The sequence below is a fragment of the Hippocampus guttulatus genome, chromosome 18, assembly GCF_054856545.1.
Source record: "Hippocampus guttulatus isolate MCC_2025c chromosome 18, RoL_Hgut_1.0, whole genome shotgun sequence".
NCBI classification, from domain to species: Eukaryota; Metazoa; Chordata; class Actinopteri; order Syngnathiformes; family Syngnathidae; genus Hippocampus; species Hippocampus guttulatus.
In genome coordinates, this window is record NC_141278.1 from 8,350,320 (window position 1) to 8,372,740 (window position 22,421).

Here is a 22,421-nt window from a genome sequence, read left to right on the forward strand (position 1 = left end):
ATTTTAACGCGGCACACCAGATAATGTCTCGTGCCGCGGCACAGGGTTTAAAAAACACTGTTCTAGACCAGCAGTCCCCAACTGCGGACTGGCACTGGTTCGTGGGTCATTTGGTACGGGGCCGCACAGAAAAAATAAATACAGTACCTTACTTCCGTTTTATTTATTTCGGTGTATCTTATTTTGAAGGCACGTTTCAACATTGCCATAGCAACCTGAGAGTATTGCGGCCAGATATGACGTTCCTCGTGTCATGATTCGGGTTGATTATTATGTTTCAAAAACACCAGTTTTCATGCACGTCATATCATATTATTTTGTTGTATTTATCCGTCACACCTTAAAAGTCGGTCACTGACAATATTGTCTGACATTAAACCGGTCCGTGGGGCAAAAAAGGTTGGGCACCGCCGTTCTAGACAGAAGAACAAAAAAATGGCAAATCATTTCAGCCTATGCCGTTTCACGGAGGTGAACCACAGTGTTCCTTTGCTCATCATTGTCGAGGATTCGCCGAAGAGAGAGAGAGAGAGAGAGAGAGAAAAAAATAAGCACTAGGGCCTGCTGACGGCTGCTCGCAGCTTATTGTTGTTTGCCGCGATTCCAGATTGGAATGGCAAAATAAATGCCTTTGTTCTATTAATTTAACTTTCTTGCAAAGGCAGTTGTGACAACAAAGACATTTTGCATTACACCCCCACACCATTACAGAACCTTATTAAAAAGGAGCAAAAAAAAAAAAAGAGGAAAAACAATGTTTGGCTGCCTCTCAGAAGAGTCTGCATCGAGTTCTCTCTCGCACCAAGATCTATTGTGCGCAAAGCACCGGACACCGTTTTGTGGGGATGAAAGTCACTTTTTAAAAACACTCCTGCCTGCTTGAGACCCTGAGTGGCAAACACACAAAGGTGCCACTGTGTGCGCTTATGTGCACTTTCTGGCCACGACAACCGTGCACAGCTGCCGGATTTGAGTAATGACAGAGGCGCGTTACACATGAAACTATATCCTGAAATACATACAAGTATATATTTGAGGTCTTCTGGGAGCAGCCCAGGCCTGAATGATCTCAACTTGCTCGGTTGCTCCAAGGAAAGTTGGACTTACTTATTGACTGTTCCTTGGACTTTTTTTTTTTTTTTATAGCTACATCTGTTAAGATTCAACAAAGCCGAAAACTATTTGAGAAAGGTCACTTTTTTTTTTTTTTACCGTTTTCAGTTTTAAAAAAATATCGTTAGTCTAAGAAGATTTTGCTTTTAACTGGGATGATTTTTAAAAAGGGTGTCACCAAATACTCTCTTCATAAACATTTTACTTGAAAATGGATGTCCACAAATCAAGATTAATTATTAATCTGGATAATTTGAGGTGACAGGATCATACATACACACAACAACAACAAAAATGGTTGGGATGCCCCCCCAACCCCCCAATTAAAAATATATGAGCAAATAATTCGCTTCATTTTGGATGGCACTATCAAATCTTTTCACAAAAATATTGGAGGGTTTTTTGTTTTAAAAAAAAGTATTAAGACAAAATATCCATAGATAATTTGGGGTGACGTGATCAAATATTCATATTTTAAAATATTTGTCCATAAAAAAAGAAACAGATTGAATATGTTATCTATTGTAGTCTATTTAATTATTTTTTTTTAATATGTACTAAAAAGTGTAGAAGAACATTAAATAATATGAATTGACAAAAATGCAAATCACTACAGAAATCCTGAGGGGGAATGTAATTATTTTTCAAAAACTATAGACAAAAAAAAAACCTTGTGCTGATAAAAAGAATAAAACAATCTTGCTGGAGGTGAATATGAAGATTTGAAATGCTGGCAACCGTTTTTTTTTTGTTTGTTCTCACCTGCGCCGTCGTTGGCTGTGCTGGGCGTGTGCTTCTCTCCGTGGGGGCCCTCAGCGTGGTAGTTGCCACGGGGACCCTGGGCCTGAAGGGTAACCTGGTCTTGAGGGTGGTGGTGGGCGGGGTGGCGGTGGTGCGCTCCTCCGTTGCGGATAGGTCGTCCTCTGAGGTGGCGTCCACGTCCGAGACGGGGTAAAGCGACGTAGCTTCCGGCGACAGGTACACGTCCTCTTCTTCTTCGGTGGGCAGTACGGTTGTCACCGCGGCGATGGGAGCTAAGGATTTGGGTGTGGTAGTGGTCTGGGCGGCAGCGGCGGCTCTTAAGCGCTCCAGCTCTCGCTCCCTCTCCCGCTCTCGTTGCCGTTCTCGTTCGCGTTCTCTTTCGCGCTCCCGTTCCCTCTCCCGCTCCCGTTCCCGCTGGCGCTCCAACTCTCGAACCCGCTCCCGCTCCCGTTCCCGCTCACGCTCCCTCTCCAGCTGCTTCTCCTTCTCCAACTCCAGTTCCCAGAAAGCGCCGCTCTCGCCGTCTGTTTCTGTCGGCAATAGGGTGGCAGCGGTGGTGATAGGGGCAGCGGCGACGGTGGTAGTGGCGACGGTGGTGGTGGCGACGGCGGTGGTGGTGGTGGTTGCTTTTGTCGCAGCGGCGGTGATGGCGGCGGCGAGGTTGGGGTCGGCGCTGGGCTCAGCCGCCGGTGCGGCCGAGGGTGCGGGACTGGTGGCCTGGGTGGTGGACGAAGGGATGGGTTCTTCTGTGGTGAAGGATACGGACAGTGACGTCGGCCTCACGCTGATGTCGGGAACTGGAAAAAAGAGAGAGAAAGGGACATACGGTATGAATCTAACTTTATTGAAAAGGAAACTGGGATATTTGAGTATAACTTTACCGATGAAGTGTGTTATTCAAATGGAACTTTATTGAGGTGAAAAGCAGGGCACACTAATGTAACTCTTGAACAGGAGAGCAGGATGTTTGAATCTACTTTGTTTACAAGGAGATGGGGAAATTCAAATTGGTCTTTATTGAAGGGGAAAGCGTATCATTTTGAATGTAACTTTATTGAGAGGGAGTATGGGATATTCAAATGAAACTGGTAAAAAAAAAAAAGTGTTTGAAGAAGCAACGCGGCATTCGAATGGAACTTTGAAGAAGTGCGTGCGAACAAACAAAACTTGACGGAAAAAGAGGAGTTGGACATTCAAATGACACTTGGGTGGTGAAGAGGAGAGCCGGACATTTCAGAGAAGTATTCAAAAGTAAAGTGGGCACTTTCAAGTGTTACTTTACCGAAAAGGAGAGCAGGACTTTTGAATGCAGCTTGATTGAGGAGAAGCAAAATTGGCTATTCAAAATGAACTTTATTGTAAAAGGCAGGGAGTGAAATTTGAAGGTAGCATTTTTGAAACAGCAGTGTTTTGCTTATTTTCTACTCCAATTCCCCACCCCCCTTGTTTTTGCCAGAACAATAGGAACCGAGATGAAATGAACAGGCAAGCTAATATCATTTTAGCCTGTCCACAGCGTTGTTATAATCCACTCTGACAGTTTCCCGCGATGACTGAGGCATGAAGTACAACTGTGGCAAAGCGACGAGGTAGAGTGCGGTGGAAAAAGGGGCTTTTGAGTATTAAACAAGTGCAGAGAGGAGATTAATTTTCCCGGCGTAGCTTTCATTACGTTTGAGCGGCGGCTGAAAGAGGAGCAAATTGAATGTGGGCTCACAAAGGCATGCGGGCAGGAGAGGATATTACAAAATGGACTCCGACAATGAAGCCCCTTGTCAAAAACCAAGACGAGACGCCGGACTGATCAGTATCATCACCGGTGGAGTTAACGCAATTTTCCAGCCGGCGGTTTCCACCGCCGCCCGTTCTCATTACCGCCGCCAAGGGAGTTATGTTTTTAGTCGAGTGCGTTTCCATTTGTTGGCACCCAGACAAAACGCAAAAAGCGACTAAGCCGCTTAGGTGGAGGCATCTCGTATGAACTTTTTATTCATCATTGTGGAAACTCAAATTTCAAAGATGGAGGAACTCTTGGAACATAAACCCGGCAAACATCTTACAAGGCTGTCAGTTAAATGGCATTTTCAGGGCACTGTTTACATTGCAATCTGGACCAGATCTGGATTCAACTCTCTGACATCCCATTTTTTGTTGTTTCGGTTTAATTTTTAAGTTGGATTTTTGAAAATCTGGACTAAAACGTTGCTTGCGGTGTGCTCGTTTTGCACTTCTGCGCACACCCGCAGGATCGGAGTCCAGTAGAAGTGAGCGCAATTTACAGCTGAATTTAATGTTGCTAGTTTTATTCCTTGTCGTTGTTTACACTAATCAATAAAATTCAAAGTATGCTCAGGGGTGCGTTTTTTTTTTGTTATTGTTCGTTTGTTTTTTGGGAGACGCGCAGTTTCCAATTTCTTTTTTTTTCATTTGTTGTGCCGTAGCATGGCTGTACCTCATCTGTTTTCGTTCGACTTCTTTCAACAGCAAATCTACGCGAGTCAACAGGACCTCAGCTGGTTGGAGCCACAGAGTGAACTACTCAGTTCATTTTATTACGTGATGGCTCCAAAACATCACAAAAATAAAACTAGCTACGTTTAAGTTAGTTTACGGTGAGCGTCCCGTGCTAGTAAGCGCAGATCAGAACATCAGGCCCAATTCCAGCAATGCGCTTTAGACTAAGCGGCTAATTCCTACGCACGCCAGACAAATGGCAACATGCACTGTGCCAGATACTGTAGGTGCGCGATGGTCTAATCTGTGTGGACTTTAATCTGATTAGAGCAAATAAGATCTCGGGGAGGGTGGTCATGTTTGCCAGGGTGTTTCCAGGTTTGCTGTAATTGGGCGTTGAAACCGCTTTGTGTGGCGCGTTGGGACAGAGTGTGTTTGGATGCTGTTGCACGGGGGGGATGGTCTTGCGGGTCAGCAGATTGAAAGGCTGCAGCTGGCGGTGGAAACACACAAACACACACGCGCACACACACTTACATCCAGAGCCGGATCCCGAGTAGAGGTCCTCGTCATCGTAGAACTCGTCCGCCGTCGAGCCTTCGTCATCGACGGGCAACCACGTCTGTCCCTGCTGGAGAGAAAAAAAAAAGCAAGAGAATGTGATTGGATGTTTGCCGCTTTACTTGACAGGACAAAACCTTCTCGACAGGGTGAAAGATGGCGGCCGGGGTAACATCTGGCTTTGCGGAGAAGCCCACTTAATGAAACCCTCCAACGGCAGGGCATTAAAGCCGCAGAGAGCTACAGTACGTCGGTGCCAGAGGCCGTTAATGTTTCAACTCAAATGCTAATGTTTCAATCAACTCAAAGACAAACAGAAAAAAGGATCACAGAAAACTGATGTTGGTGTGATCTCAGGAGATGACCGCAGGGCAGGCTAAGGGAGCGCTAATAGCTCACCGTTCACGAATATACATATCAATGGGCAAAACATTTGGAGGAAAAACACGCCTCTAAGTTGGAACAAACTCGCCCCCGTAGTCCAAAGTTTCATTTGGCTAACATCGAAGGATTTACTGAAGCTTTTTTTGACAAGATTTGGATTCAAGCTAGCACAGCTATTGAGTAGAAGATAAAGACTAGGCACAGAAATGTTGGAACATGTTGGACAAAGAAAACGAACATTGCAGGTATTGTACAAACAAACTATGCGGCGGTGGTGGAAAATGCTTGTCTCGATTGCGACGAAAGATGACGCAGTTCATGGAGCGAATGGTGAATGCCGTGCGTAAGAATGGCACTGGCATTCAAACCCGATGTCAGAACTGTGAAGCAGACGTGCTAACCACTAGCTCACCGTACTACCTGTGAGACCGGGTTAAATTTGTTTCATTTTTTCCCCGTGATGCACCGCAGTCACTTAAAATGGCCTATTTACGCACAAACTTTCCTGGCGGTTTATCTGCTAATTAGCTGGGGGGGGGGGGGGGGAGAAAAAAAACTGGCTCTGCGTTTTGCTCGAAGTGCTGGAAAACTCAATCGTACGTGACCAAAGCGTACTTTTTATCTCCCTGGCAAATCTAAATCTCTTTCTGGGGGGCTTGTCGGCAGTGGTGATGGTTGGGGGGCGGGGGGCGCCCAGCTAGCTTTTGTGATGCTAATTGTGCAAACATATGAGAAGAGAAGAAGCTCCTCCCCGCCCGCCGGTTCCAGACGCAGGAAACCAGATGCCTTTAAAAGCCAATAAAGTCATAATGGAAGCCGGATACCCAAGTTGGCCTGCACTACCGCACGTCTCGGCGTGCTGCGTCTGAGAGGGGCGGGCATACCTTGCTGGAAAGAAGTGCAACCGTTTGGTGTGTGTGTGTGCATGTGCGTGCGTGCGTGTGTGTGAAAGAGTCCCAGACATGACATGGTGTGAGAAGAAAGAAATTCTGACCACCATGTCGATAGATTATACGTATAAAGTATTCATTTGTGCCCACGAAATAAAGTGTTACCTTGACTTATGCAAATGAATTGACTCATTTTCCCCCACGTTTTGAAGAAAGAAAAATAGCGCCGCGCTGGATAAAAACACAGTAAAAAAAATGAAAGAAACTGGTGTCACCAAGCGGAATTACTGGACGCACTGTAGCAATTGTGAGGTGGGGGTGTGCCTTAAATGGTGCGCGTATGCCATCCAAGGATTTCATGATGAAGGCGGTTGCTACAGGCAACTTTTGCCTTTTGCAGAGAATCCCATCGTTTGTGTGTGTGTGTGGGGGGGGGGTGCAGGGCTGGACCACACTCACAGGAAACATCCTGGCACACACATCGCAACGCTTTAATTCCTTGCAAAATATGTTGCATAAACATTAAAACAACCTAAAAATCAACTTGACCCCCCCTTGCCCCACGTAGTGCACCCCCCTCCCCATACTCGCCCTACTTTCCTTTCATCTGCCTTATCTCGACTCAGCGTGGCTTTAAAAACACTCGCTTAAATAATCCCGAATGACCAGACCCCTCTAGGCAGGACCAGAAGTCACCCCCTAGGGCCCCCCCTTTTTTTAAATACACTTTTAAAACACACACTCACACACACACACGTCTAAATCCAGGCCATACGGCGGCAGAGAGTCTCTTCTGTCTATTTTCAGAGTTGGATGCAGACTCTTTAAACGTGTGCAGCCCACCCCCGCCCCTCCAGAGACACATAAACGCGTGCCCGCCCCCGCCCCCTCCCTTACACACACTTAAAGCCCGATGTCATCACACTGTGTCCCAGCATGTTCAATTTATGAGCTGATATTGTGGTGTCAATTCACAGTGTGCCAGAGAGCAATGCCGTCACTGCATCTAATTACAGCATGCGCATCACAGTGGCTATAATGACAGGTTTTGATTGTGGCGTGAGTGTGTGTTGGCAAGGGCTATTTGTGTGTGTGTGTGTGTGTGTGTGTGTGTTCCCCCCCAAAGTGATCCGAACTGAATGGAACCAACCAGGGCTGCATTTTACCAAGCTATAAACAGCCCCACGCCACATAGCTAACCAACCCGCAACGAGACGTCACACGGCTCTCCCACACCGCACCAATAAAACCCAAAGAAAGGCGGGGGCGAAAGGGGGCTTGGGTGGTAGCTGGGGGGGGGGGGGGGGTGTAAATCCTGTGCGCTGCCCTCGATTTCGCTACTGCCACCACTGCTCGCAAAAACAAACAAAAAAAAAAGATAACCTGTCCACGCTGCTTTCTGGCAGTGTGTGAAGCCCTGCCATCGAAAGACAGTTTTTCCCCAGGGTCATCATCTCAAAAAAAAAAAGAAAAGAGGGACAGGGAGAGAGATCCCCACACTGGACACTTTATTAGGTACATTCAAAATTCATAGACGCACGACGTCTGCATAATTATGCATGATTGGGTGGTTAGGAGTCATGTATTATTCACAAAGTGCAGAAAATGTTACGAAGAAAGCCGAATTTGGATGTGGGCCAAAAGTAGAAGGGCTTATGCGTTGGCAGAGGTGACAATGTTTTTTAATTTCAGTGAACCGAGATGCACCAACAGTGTTTTTAAACTGTGCCTCGTTTAAAAAAAATAAAAAATAAAAAAGGGGGCTGGGAGCAACCGATAACAAACTCTCGTAGTTCAAATTTGGCAGAGGTGATTGTGTTTTATACTCACTACAGACGGTTCTGGTGGGAGTCAAACGATCTCGTGATAAATTTGCCAAACAATGGACCACTTGCCCCTTGACAAGTTTGTTGAACAAATAACTCATCGACAAATGCACTAGTTGACCCCCCACCCCCCGGAACTGTTGACGTATTCACCCCAAAGAAATGGATCGCCGCTCCTCGTTGACAAATAAGGTGAACAATTTATCTCCTGCTGCCTGACAAGTTCAAACAACCAACCGCCGCCCCGCCAACAAAAATGTGGCCCCAAGTTTAGCAAACAACTTATCTCAGCCCACCTCCTCGACAAGTTTGCTGAACAACCAAACGTATGTTGACAACCGATCTGGCGCACTGACAAGATGACCAAACCAGCCATTGCAGCTCCTTTAACTCATTCACTCCCAAAGACGTTTTTAAACGTCTTTTCAGACTTGGCCCGGAATTGGCTGGTATTGAATAAGTTCATGTCGAAAAATTTATCGAATATCTCATTTCAATCGCAGTCGCATCCTCAAATTTTTATCAGGCACTGGATCAACTTGATTCGTGTTCTGCTTGCTGAAGAATTAAAAAAAAAAGTGGTACAATCTAATCAACTGTAATATGCAAACACGCAAATAGCTTTTGTTGAAGCTTGGGGCAGTGGGGGGGGGGGGGGGGGGGGGGTTACCGCGCCGACCTTGGTTGCGCAGTGAAGCCCAGGTGCGTCCTCTGAGGCGACGGCAATGCGATCTGAAGCGACACGACCTCAACGCTGCCGCGTGACGACTTATTTGACACAAAGGTGAGCCGCCTTTTTTTTTTTGTTTTTTTTTTTTACACCTCAGCGGCGTCATTTTGTGAAAAGGCAGGCATCCGACTCACGGCTCAATTGATTGTGAGCAGGGGTGGGGGGCGGGGGGCCACCAAGGCCGCCTAAAAATTACCGTGTTTGTTTCAGCTACACAACAACAGAAGGTCGCGTTTAGATGCTATTCGATCATCTCATCAAGAGACCATTTTTTTGTTGTCGTTGAAATCGAGGCGGCTTCTCTTCGTCTTCATCTACATTCCTCGGTAACCCGAGAGGGTGACACCCGCACGAGGCCCGGCCAACGCACACAAAACACACACTGCAATACACAACTCATTAATTGCCGTCTTTAATGTGGGAGATGTTATCCGATCATTCTTCCGCATCGTCTATCAAATTGCGGGGGGCTACATTTGAATAGCAACACCATCTGTGACGCTCTTTCCTCATCGCTAAATGGGAGGACAGACGTTGAGAGGGTCGGGGGAGGGGGGGGTGGTCTAGGGTGGGGATAAAAGCAATTAAGGAAAGCCAGGTCACATCCAAGGGGTTGCCTTTTTACATCCAGATGTCAGCCGGTCACTTTAACGGCGCAAAAAAAAAAAAATCAAAGCGGCACTCCCCGGCTACATTTACATCAAAATATATGAATGACATCTGTGGTGACAAGCAAGGTGAAAGGGTCCATTGTCATTCAAAGCTTGTTGCAAGAGTGGAGGCAAACACTTAGCGTAACGAACAGCTCCCATTTTCAAATGAGCAACAAGGATAAATGACACAACAAAATATGCACGAGAGTACCAGGTTTGGTGGCACGCCGTCAGATTCTGCCGACGTGCTCCGCCCAAGCGCAATGACGAAATCTCAAATCCTCAGCAATTAAGAGTTAGCCATCTGTCGAGTTTAGGTGGTTTGAATTTGGTAGCGAATGGTAAGAATCTGCCCAAGTTTTTGCAGGACACCTCGAAAACGGAAAATTTTCGAGACTAACCCCATTGGTGGCTTCAAATGAAAATGGCAGACTCCCTGTGTGTTTTGAAGCATTGCTTTTTTTGAGGGTGGGCCGAGGTCTTGTCATGATAAACACGCCTACCAAATTTCATGTCGCTAACATACACGGACGGGCTTGAGGGGCTAAACTTCTCTCAAATACCAGACGGTGATTTCCAACCAAATTTGGACCGCCCGCCAGCCAAAAACTTTTTTACAGCATGGGAAATCTCTCACTTTGTCGATTTATTTGGCCCGAGAACAACAACGGAGAATTATGTTGACCCTAAAGCAGGTAATGAAAAGTTCACACGGAGTTGAGGTGGCACATTTCGAAGATGGCTGCCCACGCCTCGTAAAGAACTTGCTGATTCACGCCGACTGCTGCGTCAGCTCTTCTTCGCCAATCACACGGAACCGCCGGAATAGTAAGGGGCCGACAGGCCCTCTCGAGAAAATAAACGCCGCCTGTTTATTGTCTGTAGCGCTTCCATCCCCCTCCCCCCCCGCAGTAAATCCACGAGCCAATCGGCGGTGACCTCCACTCTGCCTCCATCTTTGGCTTTTTTTTTTTAACGCTCCGTCTCGTCACTCGCTAACTGGCGGGGCAGCCTGGAAGGTGGCCATCCCGAGAGCTTGCACATTTCCATTCAGGTGGGGTGAAGTGCATTTGAGTGTGCACGCACGCGCTAGGTTAGCCTTGTTAAGACACACCTGCCGTCTTCGGCGGAGATTAGCACAGATAGCCTCGCCGCACTGCTCGCACAAACTCATTGGTCTCACACACTTTGGCGCATGCACGCGACAACGTCTAACTTTGATGGGAGGCGTTCACGGAATCACAGATTTGTGACGCTATGGTAACGTGCTACATAGCTACAACAAGTCGCTATCGGGCTAATTATCCATCCATCCATCCTTCCATTAACCTCACAAGGGTTGCCGGGGGGTGCTAGAGCCTATCCCAGCCGTCTTCGGGCAGTAGGCGGGGGACACCCTGAACCGGTTGCCAGCCAATCGCAGGGCACACAGAGACGAACAACAATCCGTGCTCACACTCACACCGAGGGACAATTTAGAGTGTTTAATCAGCCTGCCGTGCATGTTTTTGGAATGTGGGAGGAAACCGGAGTACCCGGAGAAAACCCACGCAGGCCCGGGGAGAACATGCAAACTCCACACAGGAAGGCCAGAGCTGGAATTGAACTGGGTCGCCCTCTGCACTGGGAGGGCGACGCGCTAACCACTGGACCATGGGCCAGCCTTCGGGCTAATTAGTAAAAACGAGATAACATTTGAAATGTTCTCAATCAAACCGAGGTGTCGCCGAAGCGTGAAAGAGCTTCTTTTTCAGAAAATGAAAAGCACTTCACTGCTCTTCTCCGCTTTGCGAAATAACGCCGAAGCGGAAACCAACCGATGTCAGCCGGGCAAGTTAGCATGTGTCGGTAGCATCTCAGAAATGTGATGCCACATTGACGATATTGCAGACACTCTTGATAAGCACGTTTTGCATAGCCTTCCTCTACCAAGACCTTACCAGCCCCCAAAAACACACATATACCTCCCAACGTGGTTCTACCACCCTTTTAGCCATCTTAAGTTATATCATTGTCAACCAATCAACAAATACCGACTCTATCTTGTACCCCAGGGTTCTGTTAGGATGTTCCCAACACTGAAATGATATTCGAACTTTGTCTGGCGAGTGGAGCCGATTAAACTGCACAAGTGGAAGAGTTGCACTTTCACGGCACCCTTGGAATTTATATTCATTACTCGCCGTCCAAACTCAGAGCAAGTTGTCCATGAAGAAAATGCGAGAGAACTTGGAAGTTGTCGGCAGCGGGGGTTCACGAGTGGGAGCTCGTAAGAGAGAACCCACTGTGCAGTTTGACGCTCATTAGCGCTTTTTAAAAAATGCTTCCGAAGGTCTTGAGTGGAATGTGGGGGGGTAATACATTTGGATATCTATCTGGCACGACAAGGGGAGGAAGTGTTAATGCCGGAGACTAATGTGTTTTTGTATTTGTTTTCAGCCCTCCACGCTTAAGTGTTCGTAAACAAGCTCGTGTGCGAGAGCCAGAAAATGAACGCAACATGTTTACTGTCAATCAGATTCAGCAGAGCCAAGTTCCGCTTAGCCGAGTTGCAAAATTATCTGGAAATGTAATGGCAAGAGTGGCGAGCATCGAGGGAGCAGGTGCACAAAAGGTAAAAAAAAATAAATCACGTCGATGGACCTGAAAGGCTTTTTGAACCTTTTTTAATTTGCCTCACATGGCTACCTTACATTTGTGTGGTTCACGGTTTAAATTTGTTCCACCTCAGCTCGAGTCTGTCTCGCAGGTGTGTTTATAGCATTTGTGAGTACTGTTCTGCCCGAATTAGCCACAATTATTTGCATGGTGGCGTGTCGTGTTTAACGTTTCCCTCTGCAGAGGTCAGAGCCATATGGGAATTTTCCTGCCCAAGAGAAGAGCCACTTGCGCGCGGGTGCTAGCGGGACAGGCTACACAGAGTCGCCTCCAAAAATGACATCATCCTTTCATCATCATCATTATCATCGCACGCCTCGGACAAGCGTCAGTTTTAATGACACGTGTTATCATCTGGCGGTTAATTAAAATGCCCGGTAAGTGGCTCACGCTGACGCTAACTTCAAGGAGCATCTCGTTTGACTTCCAAATGTCCACATCGAAACCCCGCTTCAGCTCCCCTTGTCCTGTCGGCTTTGATCTGCGTTTCAAAACTCAAACGAGATGGGAAATATTCAGGAGCTGTATTTTCAAGCCTTGACACACACACTCCACAAACATGGCACCCAGGACATAATTTTTTGGGGGGGGGGCCCGGGGGGGTCCTGGTAACTGAAACGTTGAGTTTAAGGTCCAAAACGCAATCAGGTGGTCAACCCTGAAGGACGTTAGCGTGTTAGCTCATAGCATGTCGGCGCGAGCAGCTGCATAATGAAGCCACAGACGCAGTCGGGTGGGGTGGTCACATGATTGTCTAGTGGCACATCAGATGACTCGGAAGTGGAGCTGCAAGACCACACACACACACACACACACACACACAAAGTATTTCATTGATCCAGTTGCGCTATGGCCCGACATGGAGGTATGATAGTTGGGGGGGGGGGGGGGGGGGTCGGGCAGAGGCAGATAGATGCCCGTGGCAGCCAGCTGTTACACTAATCTGACAATCCAATGGGATTAAGCGCGTGCGCACACCCACACACCTATATACACGGTGTCATCACTTCTGGGGACATTACAGTAACACTGTAGAACACATTCAGGCCACGCACTCAAAAGTCCCCTATTCACTTGTTGTCCACAAGGATAAACGATGAGTACAATTACTTAAATTTGGCGAGACCGAGCACGGGTATTTGACAAAGGCAAACTGCACAACGTAAACTCAAGGCAGACAGAATGGTGTAGTACATGAGAGGCTGGTGAAGGTTTCTAGTGCGGTGGTATCGGAGAAGAGAGATACACACATGTACACAGAGACACAGATGCATGCTTCATAGGACTTTTTCTATTAACACTGTAAAAAAAAGAAAAAATCTTACAGTGAAACTCTCACCAATTTCCTGTTGTCCTCACATGGAGACAACGTCGACGCACACACAGCAGGCTTCCCTGCGTGGAATCGTCTTTCATTATGGATGACCTTATGAAACATGCATCTCTAACGTGCACAACTGTGTGTGTGTGTGTGTGCGTGTGTGCGTGTGTGTGCGCGCGCCTGTGTGTCTGAGACATCCACTAAATGGCAGCCGCTGTGTGTGTCGGACAAATTCCGCAACTCTATGTATCCAGCAAATTCGGGATATTTTATTACGAGAATCAAGCACACCGTGTGCAATTGTGTCGAATGTGTTTGTGGAGTCAGAAACGCTTAAAGATTCCGGCACGACTGCCTCTCCCACACTGCATAATGCACTGTTTTGTGCTTTAGGAGTGTGGGTGTCTATCAGGGAGTGTCACAGCGCGTGTGTGTGTGTGTGTGTGTGTGTATGCGCGTGTGTGTATTGATGTGTGATTGTGGAAAAATGCTGCAGTTAGCGCGGCGTGCTAGTCAGCTCGTGGGTCAATGGCAAAACTGAACGCAGATGAATGTGTTATTTTGTGCCTGTGTGTGCGTGTGTGTTGTCTCAATGATCTGATGCCTGCCAGGACCAGCGGGAGGGCGTGGCGCCCGCGGCTGCAACTTTTCAGCCGTTTCTAAGGAACTTTTCAAAAGGGGCTCAGAAATGCGTCTGCAAAACCTCCCCCCCCAACACCCTGCGGACCCTTCATGCCTTTGTGTAGGGGGCGATGGGGGGGGGGGGTGGCTGGAGGCACTCCCGAGCAGGGTAATCAATACTTTCTCCGTCGAGCTAAGTCGAAATGCGAAGGAGGAAGCTGAATAGCGTTGAGTCGGCGTGTGAGTCACAAGGCGGCGTGTGCGCGCTAGCGCTGGTGTAATTACAGATTGTGCAATTAGACTGATGACTGTCATGCGCGCCTTGATGAGGGAGGATGAAGAAGACGACAAGAAAGATGAGGAGGAAAGAGACAAACGATGCAGACGAGGAAGACAAGGACTAAAAAAGAAAAAGAAAAAGATAAATAAGACAAATAGACAGAAGAAGACAACAAAGACATGGACAAAGTCGAGGAAGGACAAAGATGGAGAATACAGCAAGAACGCCAGAGATGCCAAAAAAGACAAACAAAAAAAAAACCACAGTGAAAGCTGAAGAAGATTTGTGTGTGTCTAAAGAACACAGGTGGGGAAACAAAATGCTCCTGCGGGGCACAATAAAGAGCAGATGACCTCGCCACGGTCGGGCTCGCTCCGGTTGGCTGACAAGCCTCCCGCAGGCCGACAGATCCTTACAAATTTTTTGTCCGGCCGACTTGCGAGGATTTTCATCAATCGCAAAGACGCGAACGAGCTAGTGTCGGCCGCGACAAAATCTGATTTCCTTCATTTACTTTTCCGGTTCTGACATGTGATTGGCTAAAACAAGTTGGGCCTCCTTTTGGTATTTTTCTGAGCCTTTTCATCAATTTTCCTTTCAAAGCACAGAGGATTTTTTTTTTCTTCATTGAAACCGCACTTGAGTCAATGATGAATTTGTCACCGGCACCGACAGCGGCCTGAGAGAGTGGGGTCACGCTAGCGGCCGACAGCATAACGTATGTGTCGCGAAAGCATCTGGCCGCCGCCGCTCGTGACTTCTTGTGCAACCCCGTCCGAGTTGTTCCCCGCGTCCAATCCGTCTCCGCAGTCCCGAGCTCCTTTCCAAGCGCCCGCTAACCATGCAGCCATCCATCTCCCTTTCATTTGCTGCCATCTTTTCCCCCTACGGCCGTCAGCAACCCTCGCCCACCTTGTCGAATTTGAAGAAGACAAGAATGAAGAAGAAGACAAAGAAGACAAGACGAGGGTGAAAACCCCCAAAAATTGAGCCATCGAAGACACGGAGGAAAAGAAAAGGACAACAAAGGCAGTAAGAAGGGGAAGAAGTCAAGGGGGAAGACAACAAAGATGAAAACAAGAAATTGGCCAATTTGATATCCGCCGATTAATTATCGATTAATCGACCCGTAGATTTAATCCCTTTTCGATGTGTAATTGCAGGTTCACAATATCAATTTGTTTTTGAGCTGACGGTTATCATGCCATCAGAATCTGATTCAGGCCCGTGGCGATTTCTGACAGACCCTCAAAGACAAAACCAAAAAGGCAGAAGAACACAAGTTGATGACGACAAGATGAAGATGACGAGGCCAAAGCCCAACAAGGAAGAAGACTACAGAAGATAAAGAAGCAGAGGGAGACAAGAGCGCAAGATGACAAGGACAAAGCCGAAGCGCGTCGCCTTTGTCGGCCTCCAAATCTGCGCCTGTGCCGCATTTTCATCGGGTGCCACAACCTCCTCTTTCATCCGGCCCCGCTCCATGATTGCATCTGACCCCAATCCCCTTTCATTCTCTTCAAATCCATCTCCGCCGCGGATCTAATCGGCCGGCTCGCACCTTGAGCCGCCGCTGCGACGGCTAATCGCTTCCGCGGGAAACCCGGCAACCGAAGCCATCACCGAGACCGCTTGGATGCCAAAAATCCACCCCCTCACCCCAGGTCCCCCACCCCGTGGGAGAAACTGTTGCAAAATCAGGACTGTGCGAGCTATTCATATTGTTATATTGCGCTAGGCTAACGTCGCTAAACAGCAACATAACGAGTCATTTCGCTTCCTCAAGCAGCCGTGACGACGCGATAATGAAGACAACCAATGCAGATAATCACCCGGCGACAATTGCGATTCCTTAATGATGCTCATTAGTTTGCGCCCCATGCTAATTGCGCGGATTTACAAAATAAACCACCTGCCCCGCCCCCCCACTCCTTTGCACCTTCTCTTCATCCTGACGCCAACAACGTTGGGTGAGCTGTCAATTTGACACACACACACACACACACACACACACACACACACACATGAGCGCTCACACACGTTCAATCTCAAATTCACGCACACTCACTGACACATACTCTCACTCATTCACACACACTCACATTTACTCTCACATACTTAATGACACTTGCACAGTCCCTCACAAACTCTCACACTGTCACTCTCACACACACACGAGCGCTCACACACGCACGCAGTCTCAAATTCACACACTCTCAAACAAACACACACACTCCCTAACACGCGCTCTCTCTCCTTCGCACACACTGACACTCACATTTACTCTTACACACTAATTGTCACTTACGTAGTCACTCACAAACTCTCACACGCTCACCGCCACACATTCCCTCTCTCATGGGCACACACACCCACACACACGCGCACACGCACCCTTGCAAACATACACTCACACACATTCACTCCCATGCTCTTGCACTCGCGGTATCTCATACTCACTCACACACACGCACGCACACGCACACAACACGTCTACTTAAACAACACACTGGAGGACACGCATGCTCGGTGTCAGTCAGCCTTTGAGGGCTGCATCTCTGCGGGCCTCAGATTACAGTTAATCCACAACTGTTGGAATGAAAGATTAGCGAATGATTCACCTGCTGCTGCTGCTGCTTCTGTGAGAGTGTGCGCGTGCGTGCGCAAGAAAGGTCTGTTGGGAAAGACAACGCGCCCGCGAGCTGCGAGAAACATGGGCAAACTTGTCAAAAGCGCACGCGCGCACTCCGGCAGGTCATTAACTTGTTCACACTGCAGATGCCTTTGAAAAGGCCTTTCAAGCAGCAGAGTTCAAAGGTTGAACGCAAGAGAGTACACACACACACACACACACACACACACACACACACACACACACACACACACACACACACACACACACACACAAAGCACGGCTGGTGTGTCAATGTCTGCATTTAATTGGATCAATGCTCGTCCCTCGTGGCCGGCCAATAATGGGGAGGACGTGAGTAACATGTGAGAAGCCAGCTTCCTGTTTAGGAAAAAGACAACGGGGAGGGGCTACTGGCGGCGCCACGGGGCCAAGACATGACTGGATGAATGGAAGGATGGATGCGAAAGGCGGGCGGGGGGGGGGGGGGGGGGGATCGATGCTGACGGAGTGAATGGCTGGAGGGACGGAAGCAGCAGAGACTGATGGATGTTGGGACAGTTCCGTCGGATGCGGTCAAAGGAATGGAATCATTGGTGGATGTGAGGAGACAGTGCATGGTGGATGAAGGGAGGAAGCGATGGATGCAAGAAAGCGAAACGTTGGGAGAGGACGGACGAAGGGAAGAACGTCGGCAAGAGGACGATGGGTGAATGTGCGGAAAGGATGGCTGGAAGAATGGTTGGACAAAAGATCAGATGCGAGGGGGGGATGGATAATGTATGGAAAGGAGGGAGGGATGAATGAAGGGTTGGATGAAGAGAGAATGGATGGACGTGTGCAAAGGACGAACGGATGGATCAATGGTTCCAAAGTACGGAGCGAGCGGATGGATGCGCGGAAAAGACCGATGGATGAATGAGTGGTTGGATGCAAGAAGAGGATGGATGGGCGCAGGGAGAAGATGGACGGATGGAAGAAGAGTTCAACGCGAGCAGAGGATGGATGGATGGATGGATGGATGCGTGGAAAAGGACATGCGGATGGACACACAAACGGGGGGGAAGAAAAGATGCAGGGAGACGTTTCGGCAATGAGCGTGTGACCTGGTTCAATCCTCCTTCTGCTGAATAATTCAGACACACATGCAGTCCCATGTCACGCGCTCTCATACACACACACGCACACACACACTCGCACACACGCACAGCACCTTGTCTGTGTGTGCGTTTCCTGCATATTTGGCAAACAAACACGCGCATCTGGATAAAAGCACCGGCGAGGAAGTACACACTTGACTTCCTGTGTCCGTCCTGTAACCCGGTGACCCAAAAGAACACACACGCAACACAAATAAACACACTGTCGGGAATCTAAGCAAGAAAAATCCCCCCTCAGCCCCGATAAACACAACTGCACGCACACACGCCCTTATATGTCATTATCCAACTTCGAGGCACCTTGATGTGTGCCGCAACGGAGATATTCCGCCGGGGGTTTGGCATCAGAAGGGAGGATCAATTCATGGGTAAGCGCTTCCTGTGCTGCATGTCAGAATTCTCGTCGGCAAAGTCGTGAACGGAGGACATCGGGCAATTAGGACCATGTCCGATTTTTATTTTTTGGAAGTGATGAACATTGCAAAATGCCGCTATGCGATTCCGCACGAGAGATTTCAAAATGCCAAAAAGATTTGGTGTCAGAAGTGGCTCAATTTACAGATAAACACCAAGCACCACTATTGCTGAGTGATAAATGAATTCCCATCTAGTCAATTTCATTCATTGATGTCGGGAGTCCAGTCTGGCATGGCTGTCCCGTTCCGAGCTGCTCGCTGTGCCCCCCCCCCCCCCCCCCCGCCCATCCCTCGCCGCCTCCCACCAAGAACCATCGAACATCCCTGCCCTTTGTTAACCCAATTAGAGAGCAGGGGAAACTCTGGGAGGGTAACGTCTTTTTCAAGTAGGGCTGAACGGTTTTGAAAAATAGTCGAATTGCAATGTTTTTGGGGGTTTTTGCCCTCATTATTTCACTTTTTTTCTCCAAGGCTTCTTCCCGTGTATCTTTTGGACAAACATAAGTAATCTGCGTATCTGTACAACAGAATGTAAATGTTTTATCGGTTAGACTGGTGCTAAAATGAAAGCAAATTGGAGAACCGTGAACGAAAACTAAAGACAGTTTCTCTACTTCGAGTTTGAGCTGTAAACTTACAAAACACTTGGCATGGCGGTCTTTTTAAGCATCCGACAAGACCGTAAAATTCTACTTTGAAGAAGAATCCATTTTATCGGGTGGCAATTTTGTTGTGTCGGAACAGGACGGACAAGCCGTGAAAATCGGTTAAAAAAAAAAAAAGGCAAAGCGGGGTGATCCGGAGCGCAGAGGCTCCGACAGAGGTGGTTGCCTTGGCAACGGAGAGCAGGTAGCACCGGGCTTGCTCCCTCGTTCATCCCCGGGGAACCAGTGGTGGAAGCCTCCCTGCCACCCCCCGCCCACCCCACCTCTTTTTTCGCACCCTTCGCCCCGATTTCGTCTGCGTTTTTGTGGACACAAATGTGTCTTTGGGGGGGTACACACATGCCCTCTCATCTCTACGCTTGCCATTAACTTAACCCCTTTTCCATCCTTCCTTCCACTCCCCCTCATTATCTCCCTCTCTCTCTTTTTCCACTCCTCCTCCTTCCTTCCGCTGCCTCCATTTTCATCTCAGCCCATCTCCGGAGAATATGTGTGCGTGTGTGTTGCACTTCCCAATTACTGCAGGAGAAGTGCGCGCATGTGTGTGTTTAGTGTCTGCACAAGTGGCATTTCTCCGCCCATTTTGACCAGCCTAAATGAAAGGAAAAAAAAAAAGCACCTCGAGGGTTCTACAGTCTCCCCGTCTGACTCACTGCGAGTATTAAAGACTAGCAGGCTATCACCGTGTGTGTGTGTGTGCGTGTGTGTAAGATAATAAAGTAATAACAGGCTTTAATGTGCTGTTACGTAGGCGCAAGCATGCTGGCACTGGTTAACGGCGTGTTTGTTTCCACACACAAAAAAAAAAAAAAAGCATTCCAAACACTCCCAGTATCAGTGGAAAACATGTTGAAGAAAAACCATCAACAAAATGGCCAGCAAGAGCAAAACACGGCTGTTTTTGCCTCTGAAACTAGCCGTAGCATGATTTCACATCCATGTTTTATATTTTGGGACCTTCACGGAAATTTAGAGGGTAAAATATGAACACAAAATGGGAGCCAGGACGATTGGCATTTTGGGAACTTTCACAGCAGCTGCGCCACGAAAAGAAAGATTACCAAATCATTTTTTAAAAAATCCAATATTCTTGTTAGGGTTTTTTTTGTTTGTTTGTTTTCAAAAACATTTGAATGTTATGTACGAAAGTACGCTAACAGACTATCAATTTTCTTTGTCTGAAATTTATTTGGGGAGGGTTTCCTAATCCTGAAAAACAGTTCAGATTGGACATATCAAAACTCTGCATTAGCATTTGCATATTTAATTAAGATATCCTTTATTTGTCCCACACTGGGGAAATTTACAGTCTACAGCAGCAAGATTGTGGGTAGAAAGAAGAAAGAAGAAAAAAAAACAAACACCGTTCAATTAAGTGCAATATAAATACAAAATGGATAAGTCGCAGTGCTATTTATATTATTATTATTTATATTTGGTTCAACCTCATCACCGTTTGCACGTTTTCAGTATTAATGCAGTGGGAGACATTCCATCGCAATTCTTTCTGAGTCCTGAAAAATAAAAAAGCATCGCCATGAATCTTGTGAGCATTTTTGGCATAGGTTTGTTGCCAGTACCAATCCGGATAGCTGGTATCGGTATCAGGCCAATACCCACCATAATTTCAAGTATCGGGTACTCATGGAGGTTGCTGATGCCAACCATAGATACTTAAGTCAAAAAATATATATCTATATATTATCTGGCATATCCTGTGGCACATTGGCGAATCAATAACATCTACATCAGAAAGAGAGGTCTTTGTACACATTTTTTTGCGATTGGGTTAAATACATTTTGATGTCAAATGTACGAGGTGCATCGGTACTAAGTATCAGTGAGTATACAAACAGTGAATACTTTTGTTGGTATTGGTTTTGAAAAAAAAAGGAAAAAAAAGTGGTGTTGAACATCCCAAGTTAAGAATACCGACTACTGTCGCCCTTTCGGGACTCCGGCTCCGAGTTTTTGATTTAAGCTCCAAGTCCCTCAAATGCTTTGATGATAAATGGGAATTTCCCTCAGAGAACCCGTGAGAACCAAAAATTCTCAAGAGACCAAAATGACGTGAGTGTTTGGGTATGTTTGTGTGTGGGGATTCTGGAGGGGTGGGGGTGTACGGTGGTTGTCTGAAAGCTGTCTTTCTTCACCCACGCTGACCTCAAGCCGTCAGCAGAACCGGATATGAACCGCAACCTCTTTCATTTCCTTTATCCGCAAGGAGCCCCTCCCCACCCGCAGCTTCACACACACACCTGAAATACCTCCAGACCCCCTCCCTCGGGGGTCTTTTCTACCTGTATGCATGTGTGAGGACACTCTGTGTCACCCCCCCCCCACCCCAGCTTCCTGTGTCAAACTGCCTCCTGCATTTCACACTCGGCCTACATCTCGCCTTGCTCAAGCTGCTCGGGATCTTTGCCGCCCCTTCTCGCGTTCGCGTTCGCACTATGGGGGGCTTTGTTTGCCAACGCCGAGGGAGAGGGTTGGGGGTGGTGGGTAGCCGGAGCCGTGGATTCGTTGCGATCGGCGGAGGTAACACGAAGCCTCGGAGGAGCTGGCCAGGACAAGTGGCTGGCATCGGGAGAGTCCCGACTTTTTTTCGGCGAGGCCCACACGCTGACAGATGGACAATCAAGTCTCTCATGAAGGACACACACACACATGCGCACCAACACGCACACACTCACATCCACACACGCATGGACGGGCCATCCTTGGAACACAGCAGATGTTTGTGGGAAAATCATGCAAAACACAGCCGGGCGAACGTGATAGCACAAGTTGCGATAACAGGAAGTAGACATAAATACATTACATGCGCGCGCGCGCACACACACACACGTCTCTCACTATCACATGTATATTTTACACACCTGCCTCTCACATACACTCAGATAATCTCTTACACCTACACTTGCCTCTCACACAAACAGCTCTATGTCAAAACACAGCTCACATTTACACGTATCCCTTATCATACGCCCACCTCTTTCTCACATTCATATCTCTCATTCGCCTCTCTCACACACAGTTGGATCTCATATTTTTTTTTGCTCTCATGTCAACATCACACCGAGACATCACTTGCATTCACACACCAACGTCTCACACACACACACACACACACACATCTCACATTCCTAGCTTTCTCTCACACATTTCTCCCTCTCACACACACACACACACACATCTCTGTCTTTCTCACGAAAAAAATGCGTGCAATGCATAAAGACTCACTGTTTTCACCAACTCTGTGTGTGTGTGTGTGGGTGTGTGCTTCAACAGCCAC

At 47.7% G+C, this 22,421-nt stretch overlaps 1 protein-coding gene across 2 annotated transcripts in view; it reads right to left on the reverse strand.

Moving 5' to 3' along the window:
• The window catches only part of sdc3 (syndecan 3), a 30,936-nt gene that overhangs the window by 6,835 nt on the left and 1,680 nt on the right, over nt 1-22,421 (reverse strand). The window contains exons 2-3 of one of the 2 annotated variants that reach the window (XM_086136225.1): nt 4,867-4,957; nt 1,876-2,672 (exon numbers count right to left, since the gene is read on the reverse strand). In XM_086136225.1, the coding sequence (XP_085992351.1) occupies nt 1,876-2,672; nt 4,867-4,957 (888 nt within the window). Of the gene's footprint in view, nt 1-1,875; nt 2,673-4,866; nt 4,961-22,421 lie in introns of both variants that reach the window. The other variant, XM_086136224.1, reaches the window with a different exon arrangement.